The sequence below is a fragment of the Podarcis vaucheri genome, assembly GCF_965113315.1.
Source record: "Podarcis vaucheri genome assembly, chromosome: 7".
Classification (NCBI taxonomy): Eukaryota; Metazoa; Chordata; class Lepidosauria; order Squamata; family Lacertidae; genus Podarcis; species Podarcis vaucheri.
This window is the reverse complement of record NC_138765.1, coordinates 21,039,333-21,053,271: the sequence shown is the minus strand read 5'-3', so window position 1 is coordinate 21,053,271 and position 13,939 is coordinate 21,039,333. Positions and strand designations below refer to the sequence as shown.

Sequence of the window (13,939 nt, the reverse complement as noted above, 5' to 3'; positions counted from 1 at the left end):
CAGTAGAAGATCAAATTCCTACATAGATAGGATGAAAGTGTGAATGAACTTTGGATGAAACCACTGCCAACCAGAGAGGGGAGTTTGTATTCCAGGCATGCCTCTGAAAGACAAAGGCCATGCTCACTACAGTTGAGTCTGGAGCTTCCTTCTTTTCTTGGCTCACAGAGCAAGACTTAAACATTCAGTCAGGGAGGAATGTGTGTTCTCCCCTTCCCCCACCTCCCTAATTCATAGATGGGGAGGAGGTTCAATCTTGCTGGGAGAGGCACTTGAGAAGGGGCATTTTCCAGCCCTCCAGACCAAATCTGCTGCTCACCAGCTGTTATGCAAGGATTCAACTCTGCTCAGATCTGCTTCCCCAGTGCTTTCACTGAAGAAACTTAGGGTTCAGGAAATGGGTCCCTGCCAGTGGTGCAAAAATCAAGTACCAGACTATGGAGTGGATGACATATATGTGTCTAGTGACATGAAGCCATTGTTTCAGTCAGTTCATACACAAAAGAAGCTTACCGTACTTCTCACACTGCAGGATAAAGGCAACTGTACCATTTCTGATCAGGTATCTGTTTATTCAGCAGAAAATACCCAATCCATCTGATACATAAGAATGTGGAGAACAGCAACAATCTGGGATTCTTCAGTCCCATTTGAAGGTGATATTCACACCACATGTGTTCTTCCGATAAGCATGGTCAAAGCGTTCACTCTATGCCACTGTCAGGGGGTTCTTTCAGTCTCTGGAGATCCCTGGAATAACACAAGAGCAAATGTCAACCCCAAAGAAGTTTGACTGAAATGATTTTATCTCAAATTAGACCTTTTCCTCCTCAAGCTCAGGCATGTGACAGCTCCCTCAGGTGGCTGACGTTAGAGGGAAAAGCACATGTCCCCTGACTCCTTGCTCACCCTCCTGACTTGGTACTCCAGCAGCACTAATGCTTGCGTGTTGGTGACTTGGCCCAGCTAGGTGTCTCTTCCAGCCACCTTTTCCAATTGCATCACAGAGAGCGTCCAAAAAGATCCGTTAGTAAGCAGTGCTGAGCTGTAGAGCTACAATGTCTGCCCCTTAAAAGCCTGTTGCCCTCAGGTGAAATGGAGGACACTGTTCTTTCGCTGTTTAGATGCAGCAGCAAATCCCGTCAGCATCTGTATGTGGAAAATCTGTAGCCTTCTACATCTGGCAGGAAAATGCAATGGGTCCTGCTTGCCCTCTATGCACTTACCACTTCTGATGATGAGGCAAACATGCTGTCTCTGGCATGTTCCATTCTTGTTAGAGGATGGTACCACCTCAGACTGCACATGATATAAAAGCTTTCCTCAAGGCGATTAAAAGTAAATTTATTAATTTTACCCTGCACTTTAGCATTCAAAGAGGAACTTTCATAAGAGCAATTCATGCATTTGAGAAAAGAACACGAACAGAGAAAGCATCTGAGGATATGCCCTCATATTGGAAGTTGCCGGGCATGTTATCATGGAAGAACACAATCATCTTGTGACGCTTCTGTGGGCATCCTATCTTGAGCAGTGTGAAGAGTCCTTTTTGGCTGACAAGGTTGAAGGCCTTCATCAGGTCTATGAAGGTGATGTTCAAGGGGCGTCTTGGTCTCAGCATTTCTCCTGCAGCTGCTGCAGAAGGACTTCCAAGCTCTAAAGACACTTTGTGATTTGGTAAAAAAATAAAGAACAACTATTCCATTCCTGATCAAGTGTGTTTATTTAGCACAGTGGTAGCAGAAAAGAGCCAAACCATATGATACATAAGAATGTGGAGAAAATCAGGAGCAACAATCTGGGATTCTTCATTCCCAAGGGAAGGTCATATTCACACCACGCATGTTCTCCCAGTAAACACGGTCAAAGCGTTCACTCTGTGCCACTGTCAGGAGGTTCTTCCAGTCCCCGGAGATCCCTAGAACAACACAAGAGCAAATGTCAACCACCAAGATGTTCACCTGAAATTACGTATACTAAAATTGGGACGTTTCTTCTTCGTCCTCAGCTGTGAGGCAGGCAACCCCTCAGGTAGCCGATGTTAGAGGAGAAAGAATGTGCCCCCTGACTGTTTGCCCTGAGCCCCTCCCCAACCATTCCCACCCTCCTGATCTGGCTTTTCAGCAGCACTAATGCATGCATGTTGGGTACCTGGACCAGCTGGGTGTCTCATCCAGACATGTTTTCTTATTGCACCACAGAGATATCCATGAACTGTGTGTCTGTTGCTCTGTCTGCTGAATTTCTGCTTGCTTTCCAAACTGATGTGAAAGGCACAGAACCTGCCAACTCTGGCATAAACAACTCTGAGGCAACTACTGCGTCTTGATGGCCTGGAGAATCTGCAACCTCTTTTCAGGGAGTCCCCAACATTATCCAGGTCTCAAAATTGTGCAGACACAACCTTGTTCTCCAGACTGCCCCTTTCAGAATAATTCCTTATTTTGATCTGGACACCCATGAAATAGATAGATGGGATGTTGCACAGAGAGGAAGGTAGGCAATCCTGCAAACTGTACCCCCTTCTGGACCTGCAAACTGTGTTCACAGTCAGCTCTGACTCTACGCTCTATTAACTGGTTTCTGATAGACTTTTTCTGTGGGTCATTCAAACATACACAGAAAAAGAAGAGGTTCTTCACCTCTGGCACGCAGCATTGTGGCCTTATTCCTTGACACTCCAATGTTATTACCTTTCCTCATGAGCGTTGCTTTTGTATGGTCAAAAATGTTCTCTGGTGTTGTGGAAAGGTTAGACATCTTGTTGTCCTTCATCTTGTGGAAGGAGGCATTTTCCACCACAGATTCAATTTGCTGGCTGTTCAGCTCCTTGCCAAGAAAATGACAGATCTTCTGCACGCTGTCTCGAAGGTCCTGCAGAAAGCAAAAGCAAATGGCTGTGAATCCTCATGTGATGTAGAGAGCTTGCACTTCATCAGGAAGCACACAGAGAGCATGAGACCAGTATGCAATATGCATTGGGCAAAATGAATCAGCAAGAGACATTACATTTGAGGCAGAAAAGCAGGTTATTGGGCAGCTTCATGTGTGGCAGCTTCATGTGTGAATAATGTCAGAATTGGGGCTGCAGGTCAACAAAGTTAAAACTGGACCTTTACCTGCCATAGTTCTTCATAGGTGATGAAGAAGATGTTGGCTCTGTCCTTCATCTCCACCCAGCCTTTCACATGGTCAAACCAGGAACCATAACCTACTGGAAGAGCAAAGGGGAAGCAAGGGTGAAATGTAAGGAGTTGTGGGAGGGAGTAGAGAATGCTATTGTACATGTAGAGGAAACACCAGTCAGGAACTTGGAAAATAACTGCATTATCCCTTAAGAACAAAATCAGTAACAGGAGACTTCAAGGCTACCCTGAGTCCAATGCAACCTGCTGACTGATCTATCTACTGACATTATCCACATACAGAAGAAGTAAATGTTTGAATGAGTCAACAATTTTACACTTTAATGGGCTTTCTCCATTAAGGTTTCTTTTTCTTTCTGCCACTAGTGAGAATTTGTGTTATCATCAATTCTGATCTATTGTCTTGTTGGTGTTGAGGAATTTCCTTAAGTTTCACCCTATTCTCATTTTAGTGCCTTTCTCGCCCATTTGAACGGGCATTTATTGATTTTCTTTGAGAGCAAATGACAAATGTAGGACTTTGCCACATTTCTGCCTTCTCCATGTATCCAATTGGGAATTATAATTTCCACCCAGCCTTTCACATGGTCAAACCAGGAACCATAATCTACTGAAAGAGCAAAGAGGAATCAAGGATGAAATTAAAGTAGTTATTGGGGGGGGGAGAGAATGCTATTGTAGACGTAGAGGAAACACCAAACAAAATCAGTAACAGGAGACTTAAGCGCTATCCTATGTCCAATGCCTACTGACTTCTCTGTGTACTGACATTATCCAAGTACAAGAGAAGTAAAGCTTTGAATGAGTCAATAATCTTATGCTTTAATGGGCTTTCTCCATTATGGTTTCTTTTTCTTTCTTCTACCAGTGAGAATGTCTGCTATCATTGATTTTGATCTATTCTCTTGTTGGTGCCAATCTCACCCAGCTGTTAAGGACTTTCCTTAAGTTTCACCCTCTTCTCATTTTAGTGCCTTTCTCGCCCATCTGAAAGGGCATTTGTTGATTTTCTTTGAAAGCAAATGACAAATGTAGGACTTTGCCACATTTCTGCCCTTCTCCATGTATCCAATTGGGAATTATAATTTTCGGATAGAACTCTAGAGTTAGCTAAAAATAAATGTTTTCTGGTGCTGGACATCACTGGTGCTGGGTCACAGCAAAGAGTGGCTGATTTGCCTCAATCCATACTTTCCCCACTCAGGAATCTCTCCATGAACTCTTCCACAGTTCCAAGGTCCTTCAATACTTTAAAGCCTTTGACGAAGTGGTAGCTTGAAACCATAGCATCTCTGGGGTTACGCAGAGTATAGACTACCTGTAACAGAGGAAGAGCTATATTGAAGGAGGGCCCAGGCAGCCCAACACTATCAACAGGCAGAGTGTGGCAGCAAACTGAAGGCATGATAACTAAAACCTGACATGGGAACAGGGGACACCTCCAGCGAGGACCTGGGCTGACCATGAATGTGGACCATGTACACTTAAAGTTCTTCCACAATCAGGAAACTGCTAAGGAAATTCCCAATAGTCCTCCCCATTCTCTAGTACAGAAAATGGCAGAAGAGGCTGTGTCAAGTGTTCCCGAATCCCCCACATCTGTGTGCCAAAAAGACAAGAGTCAAAGGCAGTCTTGATGTGTCCATTGTTCCTCTTTTACCTTGGCCTTGGAGTGGAGGAAGGACTTGGGGAAAAGCTGGAATGGCAGATGAGTTGTCAGGAGTCTGGGGGGAGGATTTTTCAAGGCAATCTTCAAATCTTCATCCAGCTCAATCCAGGGTGCCCTTTCCCCCAGTGGTACATTCTGAACCCATGAGGGGTCCCCTTGGCTCTGGATTAAGCTCAGGAGCTCTGACATCCAATGAGTACCTAGGAGGAAATCCAGCAGTCAGTCATTGTGCATTAATACCTGGCCCTTGAAAAGCAATTAGACGAACATAAGAATTTCAATGAATCTTCTTCCTCTTCTAGCTATACAGCACCCTCATATTGGGCAAGATCCCCAAAATTCTGGAATGGTTTACCATGGTGAAACTGAATATATTTTTTCGTTGAGTGTGGCACAAATGAGAACAGAAGAATAGCCTTCTGGATGACGCCAATGACCCATTGAGTCTGGCATCCTCTTTCTCCCAGAAGCCTGTGGGAATCTAGAGAGAAGCATTATCTTAGCAGCAGTTTTGTGTTCATTCCGTTCCTAGTGTTCCCCAGCATGGAATCTGCTTTTCTCACAACCACTGCACACTGGGTCAACGTCTTCCTTGAGCTATTGAAGATTACTCCAATGTCTCGCTCTTGCAGCATCACCTCCACTTCACACCCCATGAGCGTGTACGGGAAATTGAGATGTTTTGCTCCATTATGCATCACTTCACACTTGTTTACATTAAATTCATTCACCATTTTACTGACCATCTATTTTTAGGGTCAGCAAACCTGGTCACCTCACTCCTTGATCATTTATGAACAAGTTACAAAAGAACAGGTCCCAATACCAACTCCCAAGAAATGGGTCCTTTCTAAGGGAATGCCTCCCTCTTCTTCAAAGGGATGTTCTCCTTTCTCAGGACCTCCCTTCTTCCTGAGGGCAGGAGAACTGTCATTGTGGGAAGGTCACCCAGCTACCACATCCCTGAAGGTCTCCTTGACCACTTACTCTGCCTCCTACACTTTCAAGTTCTGCAACCTTGGCTTCAAGGGAAGGAACTTGTTCCCTGAGAGCCTGAAACTCATGGCACTTCTGACATACACATGGGGAGATATTCATACAAATGGCAGAGGGTGCAAAACAATGCAAAAATCCCACACCCCTTCTGGACTTGATAATTTGCTTCTTTTAACTTAGCTACCCATTGACTTTCCTGCTTGCTAGATTTGTGATGTACTTGTGGGGTTCCTAGTCTAGTATCCTGTGGTTCCTTGAATTATACTGCTAAGTAGCCTTACTATGGACTTCCTAACCCTAGGATTTAGGTCCTGTGTTGTGGGTTTTCACAGAATCTTTATCCTGGTAGACAGTCACCTTGCTGTGCTCTTGTCAATCCATGTTGTTTTAATTCAGTTATTAAATTAACTGGGTGTTAATTATGAGGATTTTTGGAAAATGACTATACCAGAAAAATGGCTTGTCTCTATACAATCAACCTGTAGAGATGGTTATCCTGACACAGCATCAGAGATAGACTTTGGTAATATGGTGCCCTGAGCAAGAACAAAATTTCCCCCTCACCTCCACAATATATTTTCACAATAATATTTTAAAGGTACAGTTGCTTTTTTAATAATTCTCCGTAGGTAACCATATAAGTATAGGTTTCATTGTGATTATGATTATGAACCCCCTCGAATTGGGCCCCTTTGCAAGGGAACCACCCACACCACCCATATCCAGCACTGACAGCCTTCCTAGTGACATGACAGAAGCATGCCATTACATATAAGCTTCTCCTGGGAATATTCTCAGTTCAGCTCATGAGCGCTGTAAATATCTGGGTTAAGATATTCCAGAAAGACAGAATGATTTGGAAATCTCTCTTTTTTTCAAGGTTTCTTGACTTCCCCAGTAATTTCAAGGGTTCTTTTGCTTCCTTCTGTGAACATCAACAGTGACTAGGGATTGTGTAATAGTTCTATTTTGAATTCTCATTTTTGCAATCTTAAAATCAGTTCTCCATATTTCCACGTCAGTTTGTGAAATTTCTTGCACATTTTTACAAACATTTTCCCCTCCCAATATAATGCATTTCTATGTTTTTTCCCACTAAAGTATGCATTTTATGTACACTTATATGCATTTTTGTACACATTACTTAGCTGAAGAAGCACATTGCAAAAATCAGGAATTGCCTGTGTTTCACTTTGTGTAGTTCAGAAAGTGAAAAACATGTAACTTTCACATGGAGTAGACAGTTCTTTTGAGATATTCAACTTATTTGCTGTCCATCTTCCTTCATTTGTAAATTTCTTATAATTTAAGTAATCATTATCCAGGAATGGAGAACTGGTTTAAGATGGTGCTATATATTGCAATACAGTTGTACCTCGTAAATTGAAAGGAAACCGTTCCGGAAGTCCATTTTCACAAACCAAGGAGTAGCTGTCAATTAATAGGCCATTAATAGGTGTCTGGGTGGTGCCACCAGGTATGGTGGTGGGAAAATACAATGAACTCGGTTTTGAGTGCACATCATATCAGGCTTTCAAATCTCAGTAAGATCTTGGACACAAAATCGTCACATAATAAACTCCAATCACCTTCACTTCCATGAGGAAATAGGCCCCATTCACCTCCACTGGATCACTGCCACTATGCATCAACTGGAGGAAAATCAGTTTACGCAAGAAGAGAGTGTTACATCACAGCCACACCTGCCTAAAAAAAGACACACACCCCTCCATACACATACATGCACAACTGCTTCTGGGACTACTCTCACACTAGCTATCTGAAGTGAAAAATAGTTTTTCCTCTTCCCTGCATCTGTGACTAGGAGGCCAGGTGAGGCGAACTTTTGCCTGTATATGGAACCCTTGGTACCCATTATTCATTTACAGCATTCCACTTGCTCAGTAGCTGCAAACTACAGCTTTACATAGCTTTACATAACACCTGTAAACCAAGAACAGAGCAGCGTTACATAACAGCTGTAAACCAAGAGCAGAGCAAAGAGTCCCCACTCACAGCCTTAAAATCTCAAAAGACAATCCAAAGGGGAAGGGGGAAGAAAACCCATATGTAAAACTTCAAAGATCTGAAATTGATTACCATATTGCATGAAATCTGTTTGGGAAGAAGAGAAGTGAAATGAAGCGGGTCTCTCAGCAGAGGCATTGCTCTCCCTTCTCTCTCAACAGGTGGAGGACTGCCAATAGAAGACAGTTCAGGGAGGTGAGGAGCAAGGAGGAGCAGGTCTCTCAGAAGAGCCAGTGGGTGGACCTGTTGCCCTGTCTTTCTTCCACTGCTACATTTATAGAATATAGCAGTTAGTTTAAAACCCATGCATGTTCCAATCTGGAAAAGGAAAGAGGGAATCTGGAAAAGGGAGAAGGCAACTGGGGAAGAATTCATCAAGGGGAGAAAAAGAAGGAGAAGATCATCTGAAAGAACGTAAGCAATCCTTGAATACAAGAAGGGAACAGGAGCAGTCTTTATTATCCAGCAGCTACTGGAGCATCCTGTGGGTATGAGAAAGATACTTACTGTGTGAGGAAACCTTGCAAAGAGTCTGCAGTAATATCAGGAAGCAGGAGGAATGAGGGAAACTTCAGCAGGTATATTTTTCTGTCAGCAGAAGATCACTAACTCAGCATAGCATGCACTTCCTACATAGATGAGATGAAGTTTCCAATTAACTTTGGACCACTGCCAACCAGAGAGGGGAGTTTGTATTCCAGGCATGCCTCTGAAAGACACAGGCCATGCTCACTACAGTTGAGTCTGGAGCTTCCTTCTTTTCCTGGCTCATAGAGCAAGACTTAAACATTCAGTCAAGGGGGAAGGCGTGCTCTCCCCTCCCTCCACCTCCCCAATTCATAGATGGGGAGGAGGTTCAATCGTGCTGGGAGGAGCACTTGTGAAGGAGCATTTTGCTGCCCACCAGGCCAAATCCGCTGCTCACCAGCTGTTGTGCAAAGATTCAGCTCTGCTCAGATCTGCTTCCCCAGCGATTTCCCTGCAGAGGCTTACGGGCTGGTGAAAGGGGTCCCTGCCAATGAAGCCAAAATCAAGTACCAGACTATGGAGTGGATGACGTATATGTGTCTGGTGACATGAAGCTACTGGTTCTGTCAGTTCATACATGAAAGAAGCTTACCATCCTGCTAACACTGCAGGATAAAGGCAAAAATTTTGGGAAGGGTGCACAATAAGGGACCCTAGTTACACCTCTGATTCCCTGCATGGAACATCCTAGCAAAACAGACCCCTCAGGCGCCCCACCCAACGCCACATCCTGTAACAGGCCTGGATCATTCTGAAATCCTGGGCTGCCTCAACCTGACTCAGCCCAGATCCCTGCCTCCCACCGTCACTGGAATAGGCCTGAATCAGCCTGCAATTCAACTTGTGAAAAACTTTCCACCACTGGCTGCCTCTTCTCTTCTTTTTCTTCTAGTCCAGGGGTCTGCAACCTTTAAGACAAAAAGAGCCACTTGGACCTGTTTCCGAAGAAAAAAAAACTGGGAGCCACAAAACTCGTCATTATAAAAATAACTTTTTTAATTATTTCTTTGTTTGACCCCTCAGAATTACTCCTCCTCATAGAAATAAATGTTAAATTAACAAGTTCTCTTTTTTTGTGCGTGTGTTCTTCACTCCCCTTCAAAACTGACCAGTGTACATGCCCCCTTTCAATGCAGTGACCAGCGTACATGCCCCTTACAATGTAGCGGGCGGGTGGGAAGGTGACGTCGGGACGGTGTGTGACTAACACACGCACCGGCCCCATGCGACGTCACAGCCAGTACAGCGCCCTCCACAGTGGGGTGTGTCGGGGGGAACAGTGCGCCTCCTCCCCTCGCTAGTATCCGCCCCGGAGCCACAGCAAAGGTGTAAAAGAGCCACATGCGGCTCCGGAACCGCGGGTTGCAGACCCCTGTTCTAGTCTTTGCTCTTCCCACTTTTCTTCAAGCAGCATGCCAGCTGAGAATAGCTTTTGCCCCAGTCTATAGCATGTCCACTGTAGTTCATACACTGGTATTTGGGAATTTGGTTAACCTCTAAAAATATTGATCTATCTCAAAATAACTATACGCCAGTGTGGAATGGTATTAAAAGAGATCTAGAAATATGAGGAAGGATGAAATTCTCATTTTGGGGAAGGATTTCTGCCATTAAATGAATGTGCTACCAAAGATGTTATTCCCCCCCCCAGACAATTCCAATAATCAAAGGGGCAGCAATTTTTAAAGATTGGCAAAAAACTATTTCAAGGTATATCTGGCAGGGAAAGAAGCCAAGAATACAATTTAAGTTGTTAACAGATGCTAAAGAAAGAGGAGGCTTCGCCTTGCCAGATCTGAAATTGTATTATGTAGCATCCTGCCTCTGTTGATTAAAGGAATGGAAGTTATTAGAAAATACGGAACTGTTAGATTTGGAAGGTGTCAGGGAACTGCCATCGGAGCCAGGGGGAGAGGGAGGGCTCCAGAGGGATTCCGGAGAGCGTCCCGGGAGGGAGAGAAGCAGCACATCTTCTGGGGAAGGAAATCAGCGTAGCAGATGGGGCAGATGGGGGAATCGGCGAGGTGGCTCCATGACTCCTCACCGGGGACCAGCGGGGAGAGCACGGGTCCTCCACTGCCCACACCCTCCCTGCGCAGAAGGCTTCCGCGCAGGGAGAGTAGGCAGAGACTAGGCGTCAAAGAACTTCTTTGCTGGAAGAATTCAAGAAACGCCCACTGACGGATTCTGCCAGCGATTGAGACAGCCACAGGCGAGTGGCTGTCCGGACAGAAAGGGTTCACTCAGGCAACCCAGCCAGGTGTGGCGCCGATTTACACACGAGCAACCCCTAGAACCATTACAGAAGGTTATGATAATAGATTTGGATGGCACGCATATTTATGGTATAATAAGACAAAAATCCATAAAGGATTTGGAAGCCATATATTTCGAAGATCTTTAATAGAAATATTTGATAGTTATAAGAACCTATTGGAGCGTAAAACACTGCATTGGTTATCTCCATTAGAAGCAATGAGTGTGAAAAAGGTCAACAGGAGTGGGAAATGGATAAATTATTGGAAGTTAATACAAAAGGAAGGAAGTAAATGGAAAATGAAACCATATGAAGAAATTAAAGAATATGTGAATGATTTGCTGCATTACGTCAGGTCAATGAAATGTTTAAACAGGATTTTAAAGAAAAGGGATTTGATGAAAGCAGGTCAAAGTTTGAATTAGAGATATTAAGCAATGATTGTCAAATTTTGTCTAAAATGTAAGAATTGCTGCTTGAATGGCATTTGAAGGATGAGGAGGTAAAGTTGGTTATGATTCATTGGGCTAAAGATTTTGGGTATAATATACAGCTGAGTGAATGGGTAAAATTATGGAAAGAAGGTTTAAAATTTACTGCATGCAATGCCCTAAAAGAAAATTTGATGAAAATGATGTATAGATGGTATATTACACCCGTAAAGTTAGCTAAAATGTATAAAGTTAGCAATAAATGTTGGAAATGTAAAGAAAAAAGGGAACATTTTATCACATGTGGTGGGAATGTAAAAAGGTGAAAAGCTTCAGGGAGATGATATACAATGAGATGATTTTTTTTAAAAAAAAAGATATACATTTATAAAGAAGCCAGAAGGATTTTTACTGGGCATAGTAGTAAGTGATATAAATAGAAAGGAATGTAAATTGTTTTTATATGCAACAACGGCAGCAAGAATGTTATTGGCCCAAAAATGGAAGCAAGAAGAACTACTGATGAAAGAAGAATGGAGAACAAAATTAATGGACTATGGAGAATTGGATAAACTAACCGGAAGGATTCAAAATCAGCGGGACCAGAAATTCACAGAAGACTGGAGTAAATTTACAGACTATTTGAAAACTACTTGTGATGATAAGACTACGTTTGTAGGTTTGCAAGACGTTTTGTGAGGAGTGTTATTGGAATTATTGCAAAAATGGATAAGGGGGAGGATAGCTAGTTAAAACAATTAAAGGCAATATGAATTTAAGAAATGCATAAGAAATGGTCAAAAGGGTGGATCATCAGAGGTGCTGATGGAAGTCCAAAAAAGATTATATAAGTGATGAAGTTATGTGGTATGTATTATAATTTATATGTTAAAATCAATAAAAATTATTATAAAAAGAGTACATCTCCCACTATGGCCTGTTGCTGTTCGTTATTAATTTATTTATTTGTTAAACTTGTTCTTAGCTTTTTAAGATTTTACTGTAAATTTATTCATTTCACCCTGCTGTTTAGCATCCAAAGAAGACGTTTTCTAAGAGCAGTTCATGCATTTTAAAAAAGAACACAAACAGGGAAGGCATCTGAGGATGTGCCCTCATAATGGAAGTTGCCGGGCATGTTATCATGGAAGAACACAATCATCTTGTGACGCTTCCGTAGGCATCCTATCTTGAGCAGTGTGAGGAGTCCCTTTTGCCTGATGAGGTTGAAGGCCTTCATCAGGTCTATGAAGGGGATGTTCAAGGGGCATCTCGATCTCAGCATTTCTCCTGCAGCTGCTGCAGAAGGACCTCCAACCTCTAAAGACACTTTGTGATTTGGTCAAAAAATAAAGAACAACTGTTCCTGATCAGGTATGTTTATTTAGCACAGTGGTAGCAGAAAACAGCCAAGCCATATGACACATATGAATGTGGAGAACACCAGGAGCAACAATCTGGGATTCTTCATTCCCAAGGGAAAGTCATATTCACACCACGCATGTTCTCCCAGTAAACACGGTCAAAGCGTTCACTCTGTGCCACTGTCAGGAGGTTCTTCCAGTCCCCAGAGATCCCTAGAACAAGACAAGAGCAAGATGTAAAAACTACAATTTTATGTATTCTTTCTTTTTCTTTTCTTCGCTATTCTTTTCTTTGTGCGCTATTCTCTTTCGTTTATTTGTGTGCTAGCTTTCTTTTATTTTCTCATGGAACAAATCAATTAAAAAAAATGGAAGGCAAACATTCACTCTGTGCCACTGTCAGGAGGTTCTTCCAGTCCCCAGGGATCCCTAGAACAAGACAAGAGCAAGTGGCAACCACCAAGATGTTCACCTGAAATTACGTAAACTTAAATTGGTACGTTTCTTCCTTGTGCTCAGCTGTGAGGCAGGCAACCCCTCAGGTAGCTGACATTAGGGGGGAAAGAAAATGCCCCCTGACTGTTTGCCCTGAGCCCCTCCTCAACCATTCCCACCCTCCTGATTTTGCTTTCCAGCAGCACTAATGCATGCCTGTTGGGTACCTGGACCAGCTGGGTCCAGCCATGTTTTCTTATTGCACCACAGAGAGCTCCGGGAACTTTGTGTCTGTTGCGCTGCCTGCTGAATTTCTGCTTGCTTTCCAAATCGATGTGAAAGACACAGAACCTGCCAACTCTGGCATAAACAACCCTGAGGCAACTACTGTGTCTTGATGGCCTGGAGAATCTGCAACCTGTTTTCAGGGAGTCCCCAGCATTATCCAGGTCTCGAGATTGTGCAGAAACTCCCTTGTTCTCCAGACTGCCTCTTTCAGAACAATTTCTTATTTTGACCTAGACACCCATGAAATAGATAGACGTAGATGGGATGTTGCACAGAGAGGAAGGTATGCAATCCTGCAAACTGTACCCCCTTCTGGACCTGCAAACTGTGTTCACAGTCAGCTCTGACTCTACGCTCTATTGACTGGTTGTTGACAGACTTTTTCTGTGAGTCATTCAAACATACACAGAAAAAGAAGAGGTTCTTCACCTCTGGCACGCAGCATTGTGGCCTTATTCCTTGGCACTCCAAGGAACAACATGTTGGAACAACACAAGAGCAAATGCCAACCGCAAACAAGTTCACCTGAAATTACTTCAGCTCAAATTAGAGCTTTTCTTCCTCATGCTCAGGCATTAGTAAGCAGTCCTGAGCTGTAGAGCTACAATGTCTGTCCCTTAAAACAGTGTTTCCCAACCGGTGTTCCGCGGCACACTAGTGTGCCGCGAGATGTTGCCTGGTGTGCCGCGAGATGTTGCCTGGAGGGAGGCGGGCGAGTCCAAAAAAGGTTGGGAAACACTGCTCTAACACACGCCAGCCGGAGTCTGCCTCCGCGTTGCATGAGCTTCCTCTACGTT

General features: G+C 43.5%; 2 protein-coding genes across 4 annotated transcripts in view; both read right to left on the bottom strand.

Moving 5' to 3' along the window:
• Window positions 1-551: 551 nt before the first annotated feature.
• The window catches only part of LOC309537250 (sulfotransferase 2B1-like), a 75,962-nt gene continuing 62,574 nt past the window's right edge, over window positions 552-13,939 (bottom strand). The window contains exon 7 of the mRNA XM_082231980.1: window positions 552-750. Within this exon, the coding sequence (XP_082088106.1) occupies window positions 734-750 (17 nt within the window). The 3' untranslated portion in view covers window positions 552-733. The remainder of the gene's footprint in view (window positions 751-13,939) is intronic.
• LOC309537253 (sulfotransferase 2B1-like) overlaps window positions 1,700-13,939 on the bottom strand; it is a 29,848-nt gene continuing 17,608 nt past the window's right edge. Inside the window, exons 3-7 of one of the 3 annotated variants that reach the window (XM_082231989.1) lie at window positions 4,807-5,015; window positions 4,338-4,464; window positions 3,120-3,214; window positions 2,694-2,874; window positions 1,700-1,918 (exon numbers count right to left, since the gene is read on the bottom strand). In XM_082231989.1, coding sequence (XP_082088115.1) covers window positions 1,809-1,918; window positions 2,694-2,874; window positions 3,120-3,214; window positions 4,338-4,464; window positions 4,807-5,015 — 722 coding nt within the window. In that variant the 3' untranslated portion in view covers window positions 1,700-1,808. Of the gene's footprint in view, window positions 1,919-2,693; window positions 2,875-3,119; window positions 3,215-4,337; window positions 4,465-4,806; window positions 5,016-12,480; window positions 12,633-13,518; window positions 13,594-13,939 lie in introns of those variants that run through there. The other 2 variants (XM_082231990.1, XM_082231991.1) reach the window with 2 other exon arrangements.